Genomic DNA, 17,879 nt, shown 5'->3' with positions numbered 1-17,879 from the left:
ACCACTCGATAAGGAAAAAAGGAAAATTATCTACATAAAGAAATTTTGATTTCCCAATACATCATTTCGATGATAATCTTGATAATTGTGGCCTAACAACTAATTAATTCAAGGCCAAAAAAATTTTTTGCCGTGAAGAAAATTGATTCAAAGCAAGTGACCTATGCAAAATTGAAATGTCATTCACGAAAATAATTTTTACGTTTCTACGTTTTGTGTAGAAGGTTTCAGTGTAAAAAATGGATCTAATTGACGGAGACGATGTATGTAAAAAACAAGTATTAGCCGAAAAAGCAAAAAGAAGAATGGAATTAAGGGAATACTTCCTTATGCAAAAGTCCTATCCTTTTAAACACATGGCGGGTGAGGGAGGCACGGTTGTAAGTATTAATTATGTATAAATTCTATAATTATTATTCAATTGAATGCGAAAAAATATTTTGAAATTTGTTACAAGATACCTATATTGGCGAAGCGATATACTGTAGTTTTTAATCAGGTATCGCATTTCTTCATGAAGTTTGAATAAACAAGTTGCTATTTCCGAAAAAAATAGGAATTTATCACAAGTATTTGCATTAGGATGCAACGAAACCGTAACACTGATGCAATAGAGAGTGTTTTAAGTCTTATGAAGTTTGTAGTGAATTTATTTTAATTTGTCTGACAACTGCCCGGAAACTAGCTTCCATTACATCACCCCTTCAATATATTAGATGGTAAAAGATAAGTGAAGCTGTAGTTAGTGAAAACTTTTCAGATTATCTGGCGAAAAGAGATACTCATGCTCGATAGATTACTTGCGCAAACCGGATATTGAAACTATATGTTGCTAGCGACATACGTTGTAAAACTATACGTCCCCTCATTGTTCCGTATGAAAAAACACAGTTATATACTGATGCAGCTAGTTACAGAAGCTTCGTTGTCAAGATGTGGCCAAATAAAAAGAGACTACTAAGATCTGGAACAAAAAATAATACAAATTTCAAAACTACCTTACCATTGGTTGGACGGTAGATTGGGAGTCGTGAATAATATAAAACGGCATAAATAATTTTAGTATATTTGTTGAAAATATTAATTATATAACGTAAAAGTTTATGAAAATTTTAAATTTGATATTTTATGGGAAATGAAGAAACTTGGAACAAATATCTTTTTTCAACGAGAACTTCACACTAACGGATAACTCGCTTGTATTGCAATACCACATTGATTGTTATTCTCCTTGGCAATTTTTATATACCCGCCGATGCCCCAATTTTGTCCATAAGAATTTTTAACCAGCCAGTATTTCCTGCCATCTGCTTCTTGACCGTAACCTACGATAAGTACGGCGTGATTCATTTGTTCTGGTTTGTTACCACATTTCGGATCATCATATATCCCTTCTGAATAGAATTGGAATGTTTCCTGACTAGCATCTATTGCTGCTGTTACTGGGCCTAAAGTAGCTAATGCTATTTCAATGCCCTTTTCGTCATTTTCTCCAATGTCCACGAACCCTACAAAAAATGTTGCTCAAAAACTAAAATACATCTATGTAATTCCATTGAAAAGAGAGAAAATAAATTATTTTCTCACGAACTGTTTATTAATCGAATTACCTACCTGTGCACGTAGCCACTACGTTTTCTCTCTTAAACCTACACTCTCCATTTTTTTGTTCGAACGGATACGATGGTTCTGAATCGACTCCATTATTATCACGAACATATTCGAAAGCGGGATCCATAAGTCCTCCAGAGCAACCATTATTTCCATAGGGTTGTGTACAATCGATCAAATTTTGTGGGCTCACTTCAACTAGTGATCCAGTTTTTCTAAAATGATGACCTTCCAATGCACCAGCCTAAAATGATCTCACAGTTTTAAGTTTTCTTAAAAACAAGAATCTGCGAATAAAAATGAAAAGACTAGTACTAATTTTTAATTTTCAATTACTATTTTCGTTTAAATCATATAATAGAAGCATAATAGCAGAAGCTAGTTTTCTAGGTATATTTTTTTACGCCAAAATGAATAATACCTACTTACCGCAGCAAATGCCCAACATGCAGCGCAATTTCCCTGACTCTTTACCGGACCCACAGCCCCGACTATTCTCCAATCTACGCTGTCTGGGAATACAACATTAGCGCTTGGCAAAAAAGTTGTAGCAGGTTTCAAAGGTACCGAAGGTGCTCTTGTACTTCTATTAAATCCATTTAGGTTTTCTGAAAATTCGTGCAAAAGCATATCTGCAAATTCATTGATTTTGTGGACAAAACTTCTTTTTCCTTCGGCATATTCAGCATTAAATCTCATTATTTTTGCCCTATTTTCGATGAAGATTTCTCGTCGGTATCTGGCTTCTTGTTCCGAAGAATATACTTTGTTAAATCGTATCTAAAATGAAAATTAAATGTAAAACTGTAGCGCAGAATTGGTAACAGAAGTAACTTACCGTAAAATCATTCCACTCTCGTTCTATGATCTGTTCAAAACGTGGTACCGATGAAACAGGAGCAAGTGGTTGTAATTGTCCAACAGTTACCTCAGGTACTTGGTGAGATATTGAACCATCAAATGTATCATGAGTTGAAATGTATCTCTGAGCTAAATCATTCACCATTTGAACGGAATTATCACTTGGAGGGGTTGGGGCTTTGTTTTGAAAATTTTCTAGTAAATGTGAGTTATATGATACATTAACGGGTATAATAGCAAATGGTGGAATATGGTTATTTTGTTCGTGTAAATTGTGATTAAAAAATTGCAATGAATCCACGGGAACTTTTTCTCCAGCTTCAGATGGAAAAGAATACGTACCACCAGGATTGTTATTGTCACTACGGGAAGAATAATCATATCCGCCAGTACTCTTACCATTGCTGCTGCTACTTGCATATGAAGAGTGTTCAAAACCAATACTGTTACCTATTTATAAAATAATTTAAAAATTTTATAATTTACAATGTGAATTTCAAACATACCACCGCTTGCACGTTATTTGTACAATTTTGAGTGGTCTTTTTAGATGAATTTTTTTAACTATGTGAATATGGGTGGAACGAAAAGTTAGATAATACTAAAAAATCCATGTAAACCCAAATTTATAATCTAAACTGAATTACCTTTGGAAGATAATCCAACATTTTCCGCGGTGCGGGATGGAAAACCGAATGCAGGTGTGGAAGGTATTTTAGTCACCCGTATCGCTACATTTTCATTATTTGAAGGCAAAAAACTGGCTACGAGTCCTAAATTTGGTAAACGACTTCTTTCTGTCACGACTACAGACACAAAAAGTGTCAATGAAATGACAATTTTTAATTTCATTACTCCTAAGATATAAAAAATATGTCAACACATAAATGAGAATAAAATGAATTTGTTGGAAATTTTGAAAATAAATTATCGCGTTTATAATTTATTTTCTAATTTAATTATATATATATATATATATATATATATATATATATATATATATATATATATATATATATATATATGAATGACCATGACTTTTATAAGATTTATAAGAATATCATCAGTCACAAATAATATCTCATTTTTTAAATGTTAGAATCTTTTCTTGTTAATTCATCATGATTATTTTGGAATTAAAGGTCAAGTATCCTGTCAAATAAGGTTAGTTTGCATAAAAATGCTGCACAGTGGGTCAGGGTATATGTTAGGCAATAATATTTCATTAAAATATATTTATTATTTTTAGTATTTATTGAACCTTGTAATTTAAATTAAAATACAAAATTATCAACTTGTTCATGAATGAATTCATGAATCTACAACTGTTTTCATATTCGATAGAATTAGATATTTATACTTTTATCCCTAGCCTATGATGCTAAATGGGAATTAATTCGAGCGTCGCGGAAACTCATCAGTCGTCAGTTTTTTATATTTTCCATTCTCCAACATGTTAATCAAATAAAAAACAAGTGAATCTGACGATTTTCGTGGTGGAGGTGGTTATGCCGGAGGGGCGAAAAATGAAAATTACTGTATCAGTGCCTCAGTAACCAATAATTGAAAAATAATCGCAAGACAATGTTCATAAATTATACCAGTTAGATATACGAATAGTAAACAACTTGATTTATCAAAAGGTACCAAGGACTCGGATAGTTGTGTAATTTTTTACAAATAAAGTACTCGAGTTTATCATCAAAATAAAATTCTGATAAACTAGTTGTCAAAAGATTTCTAAGCGTGTGACTGACTTATCAGATATGACTAATTATTTAATGATTATATAAAGTATCTCATAAGTAATGTTAGGTTTCATATGTGTCAACTCCTTCTCTTTAATTCTATAATGAGTACGATTGTTTCACATTATTTCAATTTCTCTTTGTCTATTGACGACGTAGTACGTTTTTATAATAAATAGTACGGACTGCGATTAATATGACACCATAAATCGCCATTTTAAATAATTTTGTAATATCTATAGCGCGTTACACGCTACCTGATTTGGTCGGGCCGACAGGATACCTGACCAAATCAGACGTTGCGTACACAGAGAACGACCACCACACGATTTAGTGGTATGGTATGGCCACCTGACAAGACCCGACAGGATTAAAGTCAGACGACACGTCTACACACTACCTGATAAGAGGCTTACTCGCGATGAAAAATGAATGTATCTGACTAAACAACCTAAACATATATAATCAGTGGTTATAAAAAGAACAATTACCAGAACTCGTTGCAATGAGAAGTCGATTCGAGTCTTTTTGTGTGTCTGGTGGAATTATGAAAGTTAAGTGTACCTCGAAATCATTCCAGATGGCCGAATTATCAATATCGAAGCATATAGTGAAGAAGACATTGCTAAATCTTCAGTAATAAAAAAATTGAATTCAAAGAAAATGTTGAAAATGCGGTACAACAAAATTTGACTCTCATCTCAAAGAAGAACTCTAAGACCTCGCTGAATGTTGGATTAAAACCCCAAAATCCGATAGGCAATACTTTGAATATCAAGGTTTCTTTTTGTATGATTTTTCAATAAACAAAATGAACATTAAAATCTGACAATATTTATGAAATATCCTTAACAGAATATTAAATATAAATAATAAAAAATGTGTTAGGTAGCTTGAATATTCAAAGACCTTTAGAACAAAAATACCATCTTAATAATATTTGAAGATCGGAATGAGAAAAAAGTGTTCAACACTATCCAAAAATCCTATATATAAAAGGGTTGTTTATACTAACAAATATCAATTGAATTTGCACTCCTTTTCCCACATCTTCAGTAACTGATAACAAGATTTTGAGTTGTTGATATAAATAAAGCCCAGAAAGTTAGTAGTTCATGACTTTATGAAGTAGTAACACTGGTTAGTTATTTAAATTAAACAAAAAAAAGTACATTCCAATTTTTAACTTACCCATTTTATTTTTATTAAAGTCTAACCGATAATTTCCACTCCACATAAAAAATTGGTAACTTTTTATGGATACTGGAATTATTATTGTTTAAATTATGAGTTGTAGTAAGAGACTGGTGAGTATGACATCAACTGGGTACATTATCTAGTACTTCCAATGATGCTTCGAGCCTGAGGCAGTTAATGCAAAGATCGAAGAGAAGGAGATTCAAGTCATTCGAGATCCGAGTTTTTTATTCATTTATTTGAATCGCATTCCATTTGTTGAAATTAGTCAAGTGAATTTCAATAGTAACAATAAAATCTTGTTATTCGGTGATTAGTTTGGAGAGAATCAAAAATTTTCTGGGCAATATTATAGCGTAACCAAAGATATCGAACATTACAAATATTTATAGATATGAAGGAAAATACTAAAAGTTTTTTTTATATCACTCAAAACATTTTCGAATCTATTCAACTCTTAAGAGTAAAACAAAAGAATTTTTTAAAATTGAACTCTCCAAAAGTACATTCAGAAATGATTTTAGCAATTAGGTTGGGTTGTCGTTTGAACGTTATCTAAACCCGTTGTATGTTAACAACAATTGAACAACGTGAACAAAGTGAACATACGAAAATAAACTGAACATTGAACTGACTGAACTGACGCCAATGTTAGATATTCGGTCTTCAAGAGTTCAAGTCGATTGAACACGTACTCGTATAGGGAATTATTATTGAAAATAGCAGCTATCTAAAAAATGAATTAGTTTTGGAATTTCTAGAACCATATCAAGCGGAACCGATTCTATGGAACCTCAAAATTTTTAATACAAAAACAGGAATGTCGTGATATATGTATGGCTACGTTTACGAGTTGCCATGAACTCTCAGTTTACAAATGCCGTAATGAAAAGAATAAGTGTCATAGTTGCTCTCTTATAGACAATTACCAAAAAAAAACTAAATCGACAATTAATTAGTTGGCAATATACAATTAATTGATTTGCATGTTCTCTGATTCTTGTTGGAGAATTAAATTTAAATAAACATAGTTGCTAGCAAATCATCACGGCAATGCACAAAACGCAATTTTTTTTCACGCACCAATGTATGGGCGGGCACTCTATTAAAATGCTCTACGAACATAGTCGAGTTAGTTCAAGCGTTAGACTCAATAATAACTCTAATGTGTGTAGCCAGTGTTACTAATACGTAAAATATTCGTAGCTGGTTGAATAAAAATTATAGTTTCCTCAAGAAAACTATGTACTCAAAGGTTATCAAATATAATTATTTCTCAGTTTAATAAATTCCGCGATATTGTTATTTGATTTTATTATAAATCCCTAATATAAGCTGTTTTTGATATTGTTTTATTTTTATCTGATTAAAATCGACAGCATTATATCAGATATCAATATGCAAAAAAATTGAAAACATTCATTTTTTTCCTTCATAAAAATATTTCTTACGCATCGCTTATATTTCAAGTGGCTTTTTGAAAACAACAGAAAAAATATCAAATGATACATACAATTCGAAATTATCATTTTTGTTAAATACTATTAAGATGTATAGGTTCAGAACGAAATTCTTATTTGAAGTAAAGGTTTTATATAAAACAAAAGAACAATTATAGAATAGACCTCCAAAAAGAGAGGAGCTGTGATGTTAAACTGTAATGGTTTTGTTTTGAAATTTCGCGCACATTACTTTAATTTTTTTTTCTTGTAGTTTGATCCCGCTATAATAAGATACCACTCAATGATAATGTATGAAAGAGATTGGTTTCGCCCTAGCTTCTCTAACAGCTTGAAAGGAATTTGTTTCTTGGTGTTGCCGATGTCGTTACTGTATTACGCTATTAGAAAAACTAAACTATATGAAGAAAGAAAAATAAGAAGAGGAGAAGTTGCTTATAAGGATAGACGATTTAAATTTATATGAAACCAAGAATTTGAAGGGATTAGTTACATAGCTGATAACTAAAAATATATTTTATTTGTTTATCTTGCTTTAAATCTTGTATTATTTTGAAAACATGGGATATGGCAGAAATAATTATAAACATCCGCACATGAATTGATATTTCAAGTACTCCATTTACTATCATATCTTGCATGCGAACAATGCATCAACTTTCACTTTAATTGAGAAAGAAAGTAAATAAAAAATTAATATACTATACTATACTTTCCAATAAAACACACAATTTACTATAATTGTTAAGTGTGCGCAGGAAACGAGAGAAAAAAAAATAGGATGCGTGGATATAATAGAGTTTAACCCACATTTTTATAATATATATCAAATAATACGCTCGAAAAGGACTTTATCAATATGTATATTTATGTTGCATGTTTCGTTTTATAAAATAAAATCAAGGAACACGCTTCGATAAAACGCAATTTCTTTGTTATTAACAGTAAGTTATAATAAGTAATAACTTTTTATATTTTATAAATATATAAAAATAATGATATTGCTATCTTCTTCTGGAAGAGGCTTCTAGAGGCAAATTCGCATAAGTAGATATCTCGAATTTTCTAAATGTCGTTGTAAGTATCATAATTTATATCCTCGACTGTTGTATAATGTATCCATTATACGTCTACTTGCTCGGCCTTAATGATATCCATTAATCACTGCCGTGATTAATGAATCATTAATAACTACTGTCAGATGGATTCTTGATTTAGCTATATTATATTGTTTTCTTACAAAAAAAATCGGTTCTCATGAATTTACCATGTAAAACACTGCCAAATATTTTCAATTTAGTTCTGTACACGTAATAAAATCAAAAAAGTAAATTTTCCTAAACCAGATTCGAAGCTGGAACTTAATTTTGAAGATATGCAACATTAACACTGAGCTGTCAGGAACATGAATGTGTTTGACGTATATCTATTTCTTAACGTTTCATGATTTACGAAACGATTTATAAATTGAAATAGCCTTTGAAACAAAATAAATTTGACTCAAAATGTTGAAAAACTAACTAAAAATAGTCAAAGGAAATGAAATTAACTTTTTTTAATAACACCAATAATTAGAGAAGCTGCCTAAATATAGAGAAAAAATTATTGCCAGATAAGTTAAGGAAAGTTTTTAATATGGCATATGAATTTTGAACTGGCAACAGGGATTATTATTAACTATAAATAAAAACCGCCAAATTGTAAGATTAGTTATCCAATATTTGTCAAACTGATACATAGACTTTTGTGTTGATTATTATTAAGAAGTATGATTATTATAGTTTTCTATAACTATGGAATATGTTATAACGAAATTTTCCAACAAATAACTTCAATAAATATATTCAATAGTCGTGGATAAAGTAGTTTATTATTGAAAATTTCAACGACTTGCGTTGTACAAAATAATTTAGTAAGTACCTATAACCCTAAAAGAAATTTACCCTGATGCTAATGTGGTGCCTCCTTTTTTTAACACACTTCGACGGATACCTTTTTGTATATACTGATGATTCTTCTTACCTTTACCCTCCATAATTTTTACCATTCTAGTAAGAAGTAAATTTGAATAATATCGCATTAATAAGCCCCCTAGAATTGTTTGATGGTGTTTTACTTACAAAATAAAATTTTTGGCCCTATTACTCCTTTCACAATACTTGGAATCACACTCCCAAATTAAAAGTTAATTATACTGAACATGTTCCAAAGATTAAATTTTTTACACCAAGTGTACACCTATTATAAAAATTGAAAAAATAAATAAATCTACAAAACACATTCAACAATATATTTCATAAACAAAAGTCTAATCAAAGTACCTAACGTTCTTCTAAACTTTTATCTCTAGCCACAACAGAATCTTCAAATTTCACCATATAGGTAGTTCCTTTGTGCCAATGAGCTGTTACTTTTGCAGGCTAAAAAACATGAGGAATGTCATAGTTGGATTAGCTACTCATTTTTCAGATCAACATTATGAATAATTCACTTACAAATCCAGTTCCTGTTAGTATCGATTCTACAATTCCAGCAATCATAACTGCACAATTCAAACTACTCTTATCTCTAGGAACTGATATATATCGATTGACCAAGGGCTCCTTTTCCATTAAATAATAAGTGTTTTCGTCATCATTAGAATGTTCGAGTTTATCTGCTTCTTTACCAAATAAAGCCTATAAAAAATTATAAGGTCCAGAGATGTTAAACATTAATATTGAATATTTCAATGTACATACTTTCCATAAAGTAGATTTTACAAATAACAGTATGTTTAATAGCTTAATCTCTCTTTTGCCTCCTCTTTCCCTAACAAAATACAAATCAATAAGTTTTACACCTATTCGTTTTCCAAGTTCATGCAGCCTATAAATTTAAATTATACAGTTATATTATTAGATATTTATTTTTTGTGATACCTTGTACCTTGTTTGTAGTTCTGGCACTGTTTGAGATTTATTTTGACAATACTGAACAACTTCTGAAAACAATAGGGCAAAACAACTGAGGGATACTTCTCCTTTACCTCTACTCAAAGGTTTATCCAAAATACTAGTTCGATTTCTGCCTGTTAAACTCATATCTGTTTTTTTAAATGTTTATTTTCCTCAATAATAATGGGAAAATTTGACATTGAAGTTTATTAATTGACATATCTTTGACAGAAAATTCAATGGAAACTAGAGATGTCTTGATTGATCGTTTTAATGAATTCGTTATTACGAATTAATTTAAGATAATAAACTAATACCTCTAAAATCAAATTAACTAGAAAAAGTATCGTAAAAAACTATATCTTTAATGATTATTTTCTATTCATTTTTTCGTGAACTAAATTTGGCAACCTCGAATATTTTCCCCACTTTTACTCTTACCGTTTGCCGCTTTGTAATACGTTAGAGAATTAAAATTCAAAATTCAAAACAATAAATCATTACCTAACCTAAAACCAATCATATTCAAGAGAAAAATAGAACAAAATACTTTATACCCTTTACAATGGAATGCCAATTAAAAATTTCAGCAGATCTTGTGTCTAAACAAATAGCATTGATTAAGGAATCTTTATTTTCTTTAACTGTTTACGTATGTCACCGAAACGGTTTATTACATTGGTTTCAAGTAATAACATTATAAGTTTGTAGTTCATTTGTTATTACATATTATTTTTTAGCAATTATGTAACCAAATCACAAAACTAATTTTGTATTTAACGGATATTTGTAAGAATGAGAATACGGAAGTTGCTTTTAAAGAAACGATTCTGGTGCACATTCAACAACAAGTCACATTCTTGTCCCTATGCATAAATGTGTTCGTCAAAGAATCTGAAGTGAATTTGATATTTTCTGTAAGAAAATACTATCAGTTTAAATATATTTTCTCTTTTTAATACATGTTTTTAGGAAGTTAGAAATTTTTGTAAAAAACAGATGTTGTTTTCTTTAGAAGAAATTGATAGAGCTTTAAAAGGAATTTTTAGGAGTGATTTTCGCAAAGGAAATTTCATTAAATGCATAGATTCTGCATTGGAAATGATAAATGATATTGATTATGAAAATAACAAACAACAGGCCAAAGCTACTTTTCTTCATTCAAAAATTTTATTTGAAGAAGTTCTCAGTCATGCAATGACAATAGCCCAAGTTACTCTACCGGATGATTACCAAAAAATAAGGGGCAGTTGTAAATCTGTATGTAATTTTGAAACTTACTAATTCTCATGCACATCTACACATGTAGTGTTGTAAAGTAGAGCATCTTTATTCCAATCCTTTGTAGTAATACCTCTTGTAGTTTCTTTTCTCTATTGTCTGTCCTATTTCTTGCTTCTGGTGTCTCATATTCTTCTTGTTATCCTTTTCACATGTCCAAACCTAATGGGAAATTATCAAACTCATTTTTGTAGGTAATAGAAATACTGGAAGATCTCACAAGTGAATTCAACAAAACTGATCCTAATACAGCTATGTTAAATCTTTTTATCGATAGTTGCACTTCAAAATTATGTAATCTAGAATACAAAGTTAATACTGCTGTTCTAAAGTTGACTCTTAAAGTATTCTCTGAATATACTTTACCATTAGAACACCTTCAGGAATTCTGTTTGTGTGCAAAAATAAAGGGCAAGGAAGAGGAATTTGATCATATAGTAATGGATTTTGATATACACGTTGATAGAATTATACAAATAGGATTATTTTCTGTTGCCTGTTCTAATTATAGTGATAGTAAGTGATATAACAATATAACTAACAATATAAAGTTACAAATAATATTTTTTTAGATTGTGTTAAAATTCGAAGTTCTTTACTTTGTTTGGAGGGAATGGAAACAGAATTGATACCAGCTTTTACTGCAATTTATAAAGATATAACTACAAATCATTATCAGGTGCTATTATTTCAGGATTTTTGGTTAAGTCAAGCTCAACGTTTGTTTGAAACTATTTGCCTTATTATTAATCCATTTGCGTTTTGTGAGGTAATTTTAATTTTTATTGTCGATACTGTTAATTATAAAAATGATATAGAATATCTTGATTAATCAACATTCATTACATTATACTGTAAATAATTTGTCAACTTGGCAATAAATGAGATTTTTGTCAGGTTGTGGCATTAAAATACCAAAGTATATTATTTTTAATATGTTTCAAGAAATTTGAATAATCACATATTCATCATCGGGGAATTATTTAGACGTGTATTTTGTATTCATAAAATGGAAAAAACAACTTCTAAAATATCAACAAACTTATTTATTTCTTTTTTAGGTGATATATGAAGAGAATAAAATTATTGTAAATGATCTTTCAGAAAATGTTAAGGTTGGTTCTATAATTCCACAAAATAATTTTAACAAATTGATAAAACAGTCAAAAGTATTGGAAGATTTTATCAAGATCGTATTAAAAGAGGTGAATGAAAGTAATAATGAAGAAATTAAGAAAGCTTTCCAAGATTTCCAAAATGGTACCTACATATATTTGAATATGTTTGTTGTAAAATAATTTACATTTGCAATAATATATTTTAGTTTTGCAAGAAGTCAAATCAGCCTATGAAATATTACCTGATAATATATATGGCCATCAAAGAGTAATAAAACGGTGTAAAATTCTTGTAACCGCCATCAAAACGCTCTTGAATTGTTTTAAAGAAGACAATAGCAAAAATGATAATCTGCCTGGAAAAGGTAGTATTTACATACTCCTAACTCTTGTACTAAAATAAATAAAATTCTCTTTTTACAATTAAATTTGAAAACAAAAATATATTCGATCATATGATTATGCAATTTAGTATAGAGTTACTGTTTGAAAAAAATTAAACTATTTAATTTTTCCTATTTTAGGCATAATTGAAGCTACATCGAGATTAGAAGACAACAGGGATAAAGTACTGAAAAATATTACAAATAGTCGGGTCGATATAAATGGAGATACCACATTTGTTATTCCCCAGTCTACTACTTACAATGTTACTAGTAAGAAGTATTTCAATGTTATTTTTTTATGTTTAATAATAAAATTGATACGTATGCACCATTCCCCATCATTGAATTCTATATCAACTTGTACAATCTAAATTCAAAACATTGTATTGTAGTCATAAATATTATGAAATTGCTTTCAAATAATATTAATTGTATTTCAGGTTCGAAAGATGTTTGGCAACCATCAAGAGTAAAATCCGCTAAATTTAATCAAATCAGGGACAGATTTATCAATGAATCCATTAAAGATAACAGAAGTGCGGAACTTCAAATGACTGGTAAGTAATTATTATTTATGATTGAAAAAAAAAATCTTTTGAAGTAAATGTGAATGACAATGTAAAATGTGATAATTGTTACTTTCTGTTTCAGATATACTCAATGAGTTGAATGATTTAAAAAATACTAGTATAGATGGAAATTAAAACTGCATAAAAAATTATATAAATAATTTATTAAGTCCTTATATATTATAAGATAACAAAGAGTGATCACAACATTTTGATATTGCTTTATTGTTATTATTTCCATTCAATATTGACAATATTAAACTTGTTTTTCCAACAGTGACGTTTGATTCTTTTCTATTAAACATTTGTCTTCCCATTCTGGATTCCTGTATTTTTCTACTGATGTGACAATCATAAGAAGGTAAATCGAATGTTTGTTCAAATACACATTTGACTCTTTTACTTTCTTTAAATTCAATTTTTCGTCTGGTTTTTATTAATTTTGATTTTATTTTGATGAAATTCATTTCTATTTTGTCTGTTCCTAAAAAAAATAAAATCAAATTTCTATTTTTGTTAAAACAGCGTATTCTAAATTGATATATATTCTATGTATACAGTAGAGGAAGTATCAAATACCTAAACGCTGTTTTCTAATATGGATAAAATAATGATAATTAATAATGAGCTCAATTCATAAATATGAATTTGTAAAATGTTGTAATTGGATCATTTGTATTATATAAAAATAGGCCTATAAATACGATATAATATTTTTGGATAATTGGAACATGATTTACAATCTTTTGAACTATTCTGGTGAGTAATGGCATTAAAAGTTGATAATACAAAAATTTTAATTTATTGTTCTGGTATTTATATCAAAAGTATCTAGAATTTTTCATTAACACTAATTGAAAATTTTATGAAACAATCGTTTTACATGTTAAGTATATGCCAAAATAGATATGCTTCAATTTTTTGTTTCTTTTTCAATAAAAAATTACATACCTTCAACTTGATAATATTTGGGTTTCCAATAAATAACTAACTCATTAGGAATTATAACATTAAACCAATTATATATGTAAGCATCTTCCAATGCTGCCTTACAAATTAAACCATAGATTGCCTACAACATGTTGTAAATTGAACACCAAATACCTAACAAATTTCATCTAAATTTCCACCCACCTGTGCAATATAAACCATTTCAGTGTTACTCTCATTCAAAAGCCTATCAAGGAAAAATGTAATACGTGGTAAAAAAATTCCTATTATTCCATCAATTCCCAAATAATAAACAATGGTCAAAATAGGAAAGATTGTTCCCTCATTCAATGATTCTAATTTCCAATTAATCTTATCAATTACAAGTTGCTTTAGAGGTACACGTAGACACATTATACTTAATGTAAAACACATTCTACTCAACAAATCTGTCGAGGAAAATGACTCTAATAACAATTTTTCTAATAATAATTTTATCAAAAGTTGGAGGGATTTTGTAGAAACATTAGCACTACCCAAAGGGCTGTTCTCTAAAGTTTCTATCAACTCTAAAGATCTTAATGTTAAGTAATCGTATGAAACATCTTTTACAAGTAAAAAATAACCATCTCTTAATGTAAGAGAATCGTATCGAATATTTTTTAGAAGCATTAAATAAGCAAAGTTGTAGAACCATTGTAATATAGGTCCAACATCAGGATTTTCACTTATATCTTTCAATACGATTTGACACAACTCATGATCTATACCCATAATAGATTCACATGCAACTCTAAAATATTCTTTAAGAGCAGTACTAGGATTCGTTAAATTTGGATCAGGGTACCATTGCTTAATCAATTCTACATCCCCATATTGGACATATGTGCTTTCATCTTCAGCTAATTCTATGAGGTTTATCAGACTATCCTAAAAAGTCTTGAAATTAAATAAAAAATAATAATTTTATATACTAATTAACTTACATCTAAATAAAATAAAGTTTGATCACTACTACTAGTACTTGGTAAATCACTAAATGGAACCCAGTTGGGATCTGTTTTTGCCCCATATACTTTTTCAATAGATAAATTACTGAAAGTTTCTTCAATATCTCTCGATGATATGACATCTCTTCCGCATAATCTTGCTTTTAAAAGTGCATCCTACAAAGTAAAAGTATAATATTACATTAGATCAAATAAAACAAATTCATATACTCACATTAATGATATAACGTAATTTATAATTAATATCTTCACTAAGAGTGTTACAAACATCTTCTGTTAGATGAGATTCAAACATTGACTGCTCCGCACAGTTTCGAATAATATCTGGACCGATTCCTGTATACATTTTACAATCCTAAAAAGTATTTGATAAAATTTGTTTATTAAACTACAGCTATTCAATTACATTTTCGATTAGAGGTCCTTTGTCATTTATATTATTATTGTCACTGGTACTCGGTTGTGGCAGAAACTTCTTTTTATCACCATCTTTTGAGTTCTTCCTGGCTTTTGTACTGTTACTGGTAGACATTGGCTTGGTAAAAATTGTACGTGAGTGTTGAAAATCGAATTTTTGGGAAACAGTTGCACCTGTAATCGACCTTTGGTGAAATAATTAAGAGCAAAGGAGTCCTTGCAATATATTCAAAACCCTAGACATTTTGTCTGAACAACAATTCAAGTAAACAAACTATTTACTACACTTTAGTGAGTTGGTGAAAAAGACTGTCAGAAAATTTTAAATTCTCTTAAAAAATGTAAGAAAAATAATTTACTATTTATAATTTTTGATTCGGAAACATCTTGTATTTGGAATATTGGAAAATTTTACATATTCATTTACGTTAAAATACAAATTTTCCGTTTTATAACCTCAACTACATTAAATTAGACATTAAGGCTTATAATCGTTTTCTATGTCATCTCTCATTATGTGTATTATTTGTGATAGCGTCGGGGTATTCCAATACAACGTCAATTCATGTTGATAATGACGGATTATTCTATATTGTATTTCAATAAACATACATTACAAAATATTTAAGGAGCTTTTATTACACTTATATGATTGGTGTAATTTATGATATAGATTTAAGCCCTATGTAAAAAATAATGGAAATAATGACAGTTTTGCCAATATTATTAATAAAATGTATTCTAAAAGTTTTCGAATTTAATTATTATCTAATAATACCGGAATATATGGATTATCGATATGTATCCGTAAAAAAAAGGAATTTAATTCGTTTGTCACCGAATTTTTTTTGACATTTTCCATGTCATTTTGAATGTGTGGATTCTATGAACGGATGTTCTTTGATTATGGTTGGTTTGACTTTATAAATAGAATTTGATGGAGAAGTGTGGCGCATGTTTATGTTTGAAGTACCTTTTAGTAGATTTTGATGGCTTTTTCACAACCAAATGCTCAAAGAGGTAAAAAATTTAGAATATTTTTAGCTAAAAGTTTTATGTACTGTTTTATTTTAGAATTAGCAAATCGTAAAATTTTAGAAGAACTACAGATAAAGAAACAATTACTTCTGAAACAAGGGGTAGCATCTACTCTAAACTCCGCAGCCCTACCTGTTTTAGGATCGACAACAGTTCAATCATCAGATGGTCATTCTATGAATCCCCTCCAAAGGACTGCATTACAAACAGCAAATGCTCAATCCACTGGTTACTTTATAACTCAAGATTCTTCTTTTGGTAATTTAATATTACCAGTTTTGCCCCGTTTTGATTCAAAGTCCTAATGTTCCCGTGTTTAAAATTAAAGTATTTAGAAGAACGATTGCAGTGTATTTCGGAATTTGAGAAACCTAAAATTTTACTGGAACAGTATATTACACCTCCACATCTTAGTTCTCATATACTATATACTGTGCAGGTATAAATAAATTATTTTAGAAAACGTATCCAACACTTTCAACTAATCTTTGTAATAATTTCAAAATAAGAAATAAATAAAGATTTTTATATTGAAAAAAAACTTGTTTACAACTTCTCAGGAGGAAAATAATGAATCTAAGCATTGATAAAATGGATCTATTACCATTCAGTCTCCACAGTTTGGTTATATAATATTCAAACTTGTTTTAGTCTCAATATGGGGACATTGACAGTAAAATAGTGGCTGATTTAGGTAGCGGTTGTGGAGCATTAACAATTGGAACTGGAGTACTTGGTGCTTCTTTCATAATTGGTTTTGAGATTGATAGAGAAGCTATTGACATCTGTTTAGAAAATATTGCAGAACAAGAATTAACTAACATAGACATTGTGAATTGTGACGTCATAAATGGAATTCCTTCCAGGTAAAATATTTGAAAAGGTTGAAACAATATATGGTATAAGTCAAGTTTTCCTATATTTTTAATAAATCTTATAGATTTATAATTTTCTTTTGCATTTTAGATTTTACAAATTTTTTGATACAGTTTTGATGAATCCCCCTTTTGGCACAAAACATAATGCTGGTATTGATATAAAATTCTTAGAAACAGCTTTCAAATTATCCAAAAACGTTGTTTATTCATTACACAAAACATCTACTAGGTAAATAGTTGATTATCTTGAAATAATTTTTGTATGTGTAACTGAAAATGATTTTAGGAAACATATTTTAAAATACGCTGAATCTTTAGGACACAAAGCAGAAGTTTTAGCGGAATTAAAGTATGATCTATCGTCTACCTACAAATTTCACAAGAAGAAATCTGTAGATATTCAAGTGGATTTTTATAGATTTATATTGTTAAAGTAATT

The 17,879-nt window shown here is 29.2% G+C and overlaps 7 protein-coding genes across 10 annotated transcripts in view; 4 read left to right on the top strand and 3 right to left on the bottom strand.

Moving 5' to 3' along the window:
- The window catches only part of LOC130443249 (uncharacterized), a 34,302-nt gene extending 26,752 nt beyond the window's left edge, over positions 1-7,550 (top strand). The window contains exons 2-3 of the mRNA XM_056777786.1: positions 222-380; positions 7,131-7,550. Of these exons, the coding sequence (XP_056633764.1) occupies positions 240-380; positions 7,131-7,343 (354 nt within the window). The 5' untranslated portion in view covers positions 222-239 and the 3' untranslated portion in view covers positions 7,344-7,550. The remainder of the gene's footprint in view (positions 1-221; positions 381-7,130) is intronic.
- Positions 1,051-5,545, bottom strand: LOC130443246 (cathepsin L-like). 2 transcript variants are annotated; one of them, XM_056777783.1, is made up of 7 exons: positions 5,412-5,545; positions 3,120-3,329; positions 2,815-2,922; positions 2,450-2,667; positions 2,041-2,391; positions 1,615-1,855; positions 1,051-1,508 (listed from the first exon to the last, which is right to left on the bottom strand). In XM_056777783.1, exons 1-7 carry the CDS (start codon positions 5,455-5,457, stop codon positions 1,177-1,179), a joined length of 1,506 nt encoding a protein of 501 aa, XP_056633761.1. In that variant the 5' UTR covers positions 5,458-5,545; the 3' UTR covers positions 1,051-1,176. The 2 variants fall into 2 exon arrangements, with proteins under 2 accessions (XP_056633761.1, XP_056633760.1); XM_056777782.1 differs by having other exon boundaries at positions 2,450-2,922.
- A 171-nt stretch (positions 7,551-7,721) lies between the features above and the next one.
- Positions 7,722-10,117, bottom strand: LOC130442732 (trafficking protein particle complex subunit 5). Its single transcript, XM_056777080.1, has 4 exons — positions 9,806-10,117; positions 9,619-9,745; positions 9,373-9,555; positions 7,722-9,297 (listed from the first exon to the last, which is right to left on the bottom strand). The coding sequence occupies exons 1-4, from the start codon at positions 9,958-9,960 to the stop codon at positions 9,199-9,201; spliced, it is 564 nt and encodes a 187-aa protein (XP_056633058.1). The 5' UTR covers positions 9,961-10,117; the 3' UTR covers positions 7,722-9,198.
- A 152-nt stretch (positions 10,118-10,269) lies between these two features.
- LOC130442456 (serendipity locus protein alpha) lies at positions 10,270-13,444 on the top strand. 2 transcript variants are annotated; one of them, XM_056776576.1, is made up of 10 exons: positions 10,270-10,501; positions 10,554-10,730; positions 10,786-11,073; positions 11,289-11,610; positions 11,667-11,863; positions 12,156-12,354; positions 12,419-12,577; positions 12,737-12,868; positions 13,039-13,155; positions 13,250-13,444. In XM_056776576.1, the coding sequence occupies exons 1-10, from the start codon at positions 10,379-10,381 to the stop codon at positions 13,300-13,302; spliced, it is 1,767 nt and encodes a 588-aa protein (XP_056632554.1). In that variant the 5' UTR covers positions 10,270-10,378; the 3' UTR covers positions 13,303-13,444. The 2 variants fall into 2 exon arrangements, with proteins under 2 accessions (XP_056632554.1, XP_056632555.1); XM_056776577.1 differs by having other exon boundaries at positions 10,270-10,465; positions 13,250-13,443.
- LOC130442457 (uncharacterized) lies at positions 13,317-16,353 on the bottom strand. Of its 2 annotated transcripts, XM_056776579.1 has the most exons (7): positions 15,884-16,142; positions 15,514-15,698; positions 15,322-15,462; positions 15,084-15,263; positions 14,302-15,027; positions 14,119-14,239; positions 13,317-13,651 (listed from the first exon to the last, which is right to left on the bottom strand). In XM_056776579.1, the coding sequence occupies exons 2-7, from the start codon at positions 15,637-15,639 to the stop codon at positions 13,341-13,343; spliced, it is 1,605 nt and encodes a 534-aa protein (XP_056632557.1). In that variant the 5' UTR covers positions 15,640-15,698; positions 15,884-16,142; the 3' UTR covers positions 13,317-13,340. The 2 variants fall into 2 exon arrangements, with proteins under 2 accessions (XP_056632557.1, XP_056632556.1); XM_056776578.1 differs by having other exon boundaries at positions 15,514-16,353.
- A 160-nt stretch (positions 16,354-16,513) lies between these two features.
- LOC130442923 (SOSS complex subunit C homolog) lies at positions 16,514-16,867 on the top strand. Its single transcript, XM_056777332.1, has 2 exons — positions 16,514-16,544; positions 16,599-16,867. Exons 1-2 carry the CDS (start codon positions 16,514-16,516, stop codon positions 16,865-16,867), a joined length of 300 nt encoding a protein of 99 aa, XP_056633310.1.
- On the top strand, positions 16,716-17,877 carry LOC130442455 (rRNA N6-adenosine-methyltransferase METTL5). The gene is made up of 4 exons (XM_056776575.1): positions 16,716-17,001; positions 17,214-17,428; positions 17,529-17,669; positions 17,727-17,877. The coding sequence occupies exons 1-4, from the start codon at positions 16,867-16,869 to the stop codon at positions 17,875-17,877; spliced, it is 642 nt and encodes a 213-aa protein (XP_056632553.1). The 5' UTR covers positions 16,716-16,866.
- Positions 17,878-17,879: the final 2 nt, after the last annotated feature.

This window comes from Diorhabda sublineata, chromosome 4 (assembly GCF_026230105.1).
Source record: "Diorhabda sublineata isolate icDioSubl1.1 chromosome 4, icDioSubl1.1, whole genome shotgun sequence".
Classification (NCBI taxonomy): domain Eukaryota; kingdom Metazoa; phylum Arthropoda; class Insecta; order Coleoptera; family Chrysomelidae; genus Diorhabda; species Diorhabda sublineata.
Note: the sequence above shows the minus strand (reverse complement) of the source record. Positions and strands in the feature narration are given on the sequence as shown.

Coding starts and splice junctions, on each gene's coding strand:
- LOC130443246 (XM_056777782.1), bottom strand. CDS start 5,457: ATGTGGAGTGGAAATTATCGGTTAGACTTTAATAAAAATAAAATGG. Junction 2,923..3,119: donor TGTTGGATTATCTTCCAAAG/GTAATTCAGTTT, acceptor TTTTATAAATAG/GTAACAGTATTGGTTTTGAA. Junction 1,509..1,614: donor CGTAGTGGCTACGTGCACAG/GTAGGTAATTCG, acceptor CATTTTTTGTAG/GGTTCGTGGACATTGGAGAA.
- LOC130442732 (XM_056777080.1), bottom strand. CDS start 9,960: ATGAGTTTAACAGGCAGAAATCGAACTAGTATTTTGGATAAACCTTTG. Junction 9,556..9,618: donor TAAAATCTACTTTATGGAAA/GTATGTACATTG, acceptor AATTTTTTATAG/GCTTTATTTGGTAAAGAAGC. Junction 9,298..9,372: donor TACTAACAGGAACTGGATTT/GTAAGTGAATTA, acceptor CATGTTTTTTAG/CCTGCAAAAGTAACAGCTCA.
- LOC130442456 (XM_056776576.1), top strand. CDS start 10,379: ATGGAATGCCAATTAAAAATTTCAGCAGATCTTGTGTCTAAACAAATA. Junction 10,502..10,553: donor GTTTATTACATTGGTTTCAA/GTAATAACATTA, acceptor ATTATTTTTTAG/CAATTATGTAACCAAATCAC. Junction 10,731..10,785: donor AAGTGAATTTGATATTTTCT/GTAAGAAAATAC, acceptor ACATGTTTTTAG/GAAGTTAGAAATTTTTGTAA.
- LOC130442457 (XM_056776578.1), bottom strand. CDS start 15,639: ATGTCTACCAGTAACAGTACAAAAGCCAGGAAGAACTCAAAAGATGGT. Junction 15,463..15,513: donor AAGGACCTCTAATCGAAAAT/GTAATTGAATAG, acceptor AATACTTTTTAG/GATTGTAAAATGTATACAGG. Junction 15,264..15,321: donor AATTACGTTATATCATTAAT/GTGAGTATATGA, acceptor TTTACTTTGTAG/GATGCACTTTTAAAAGCAAG.
- LOC130442923 (XM_056777332.1), top strand. CDS start 16,514: ATGGCTTTTTCACAACCAAATGCTCAAAGAG. Junction 16,545..16,598: donor ACAACCAAATGCTCAAAGAG/GTAAAAAATTTA, acceptor GTTTTATTTTAG/AATTAGCAAATCGTAAAATT.
- LOC130442455 (XM_056776575.1), top strand. CDS start 16,867: ATGTTCCCGTGTTTAAAATTAAAGTATTTAGAAGAACGATTGCAGTGT. Junction 17,429..17,528: donor ATAAATGGAATTCCTTCCAG/GTAAAATATTTG, acceptor TTTGCATTTTAG/ATTTTACAAATTTTTTGATA. Junction 17,670..17,726: donor TTACACAAAACATCTACTAG/GTAAATAGTTGA, acceptor AAATGATTTTAG/GAAACATATTTTAAAATACG.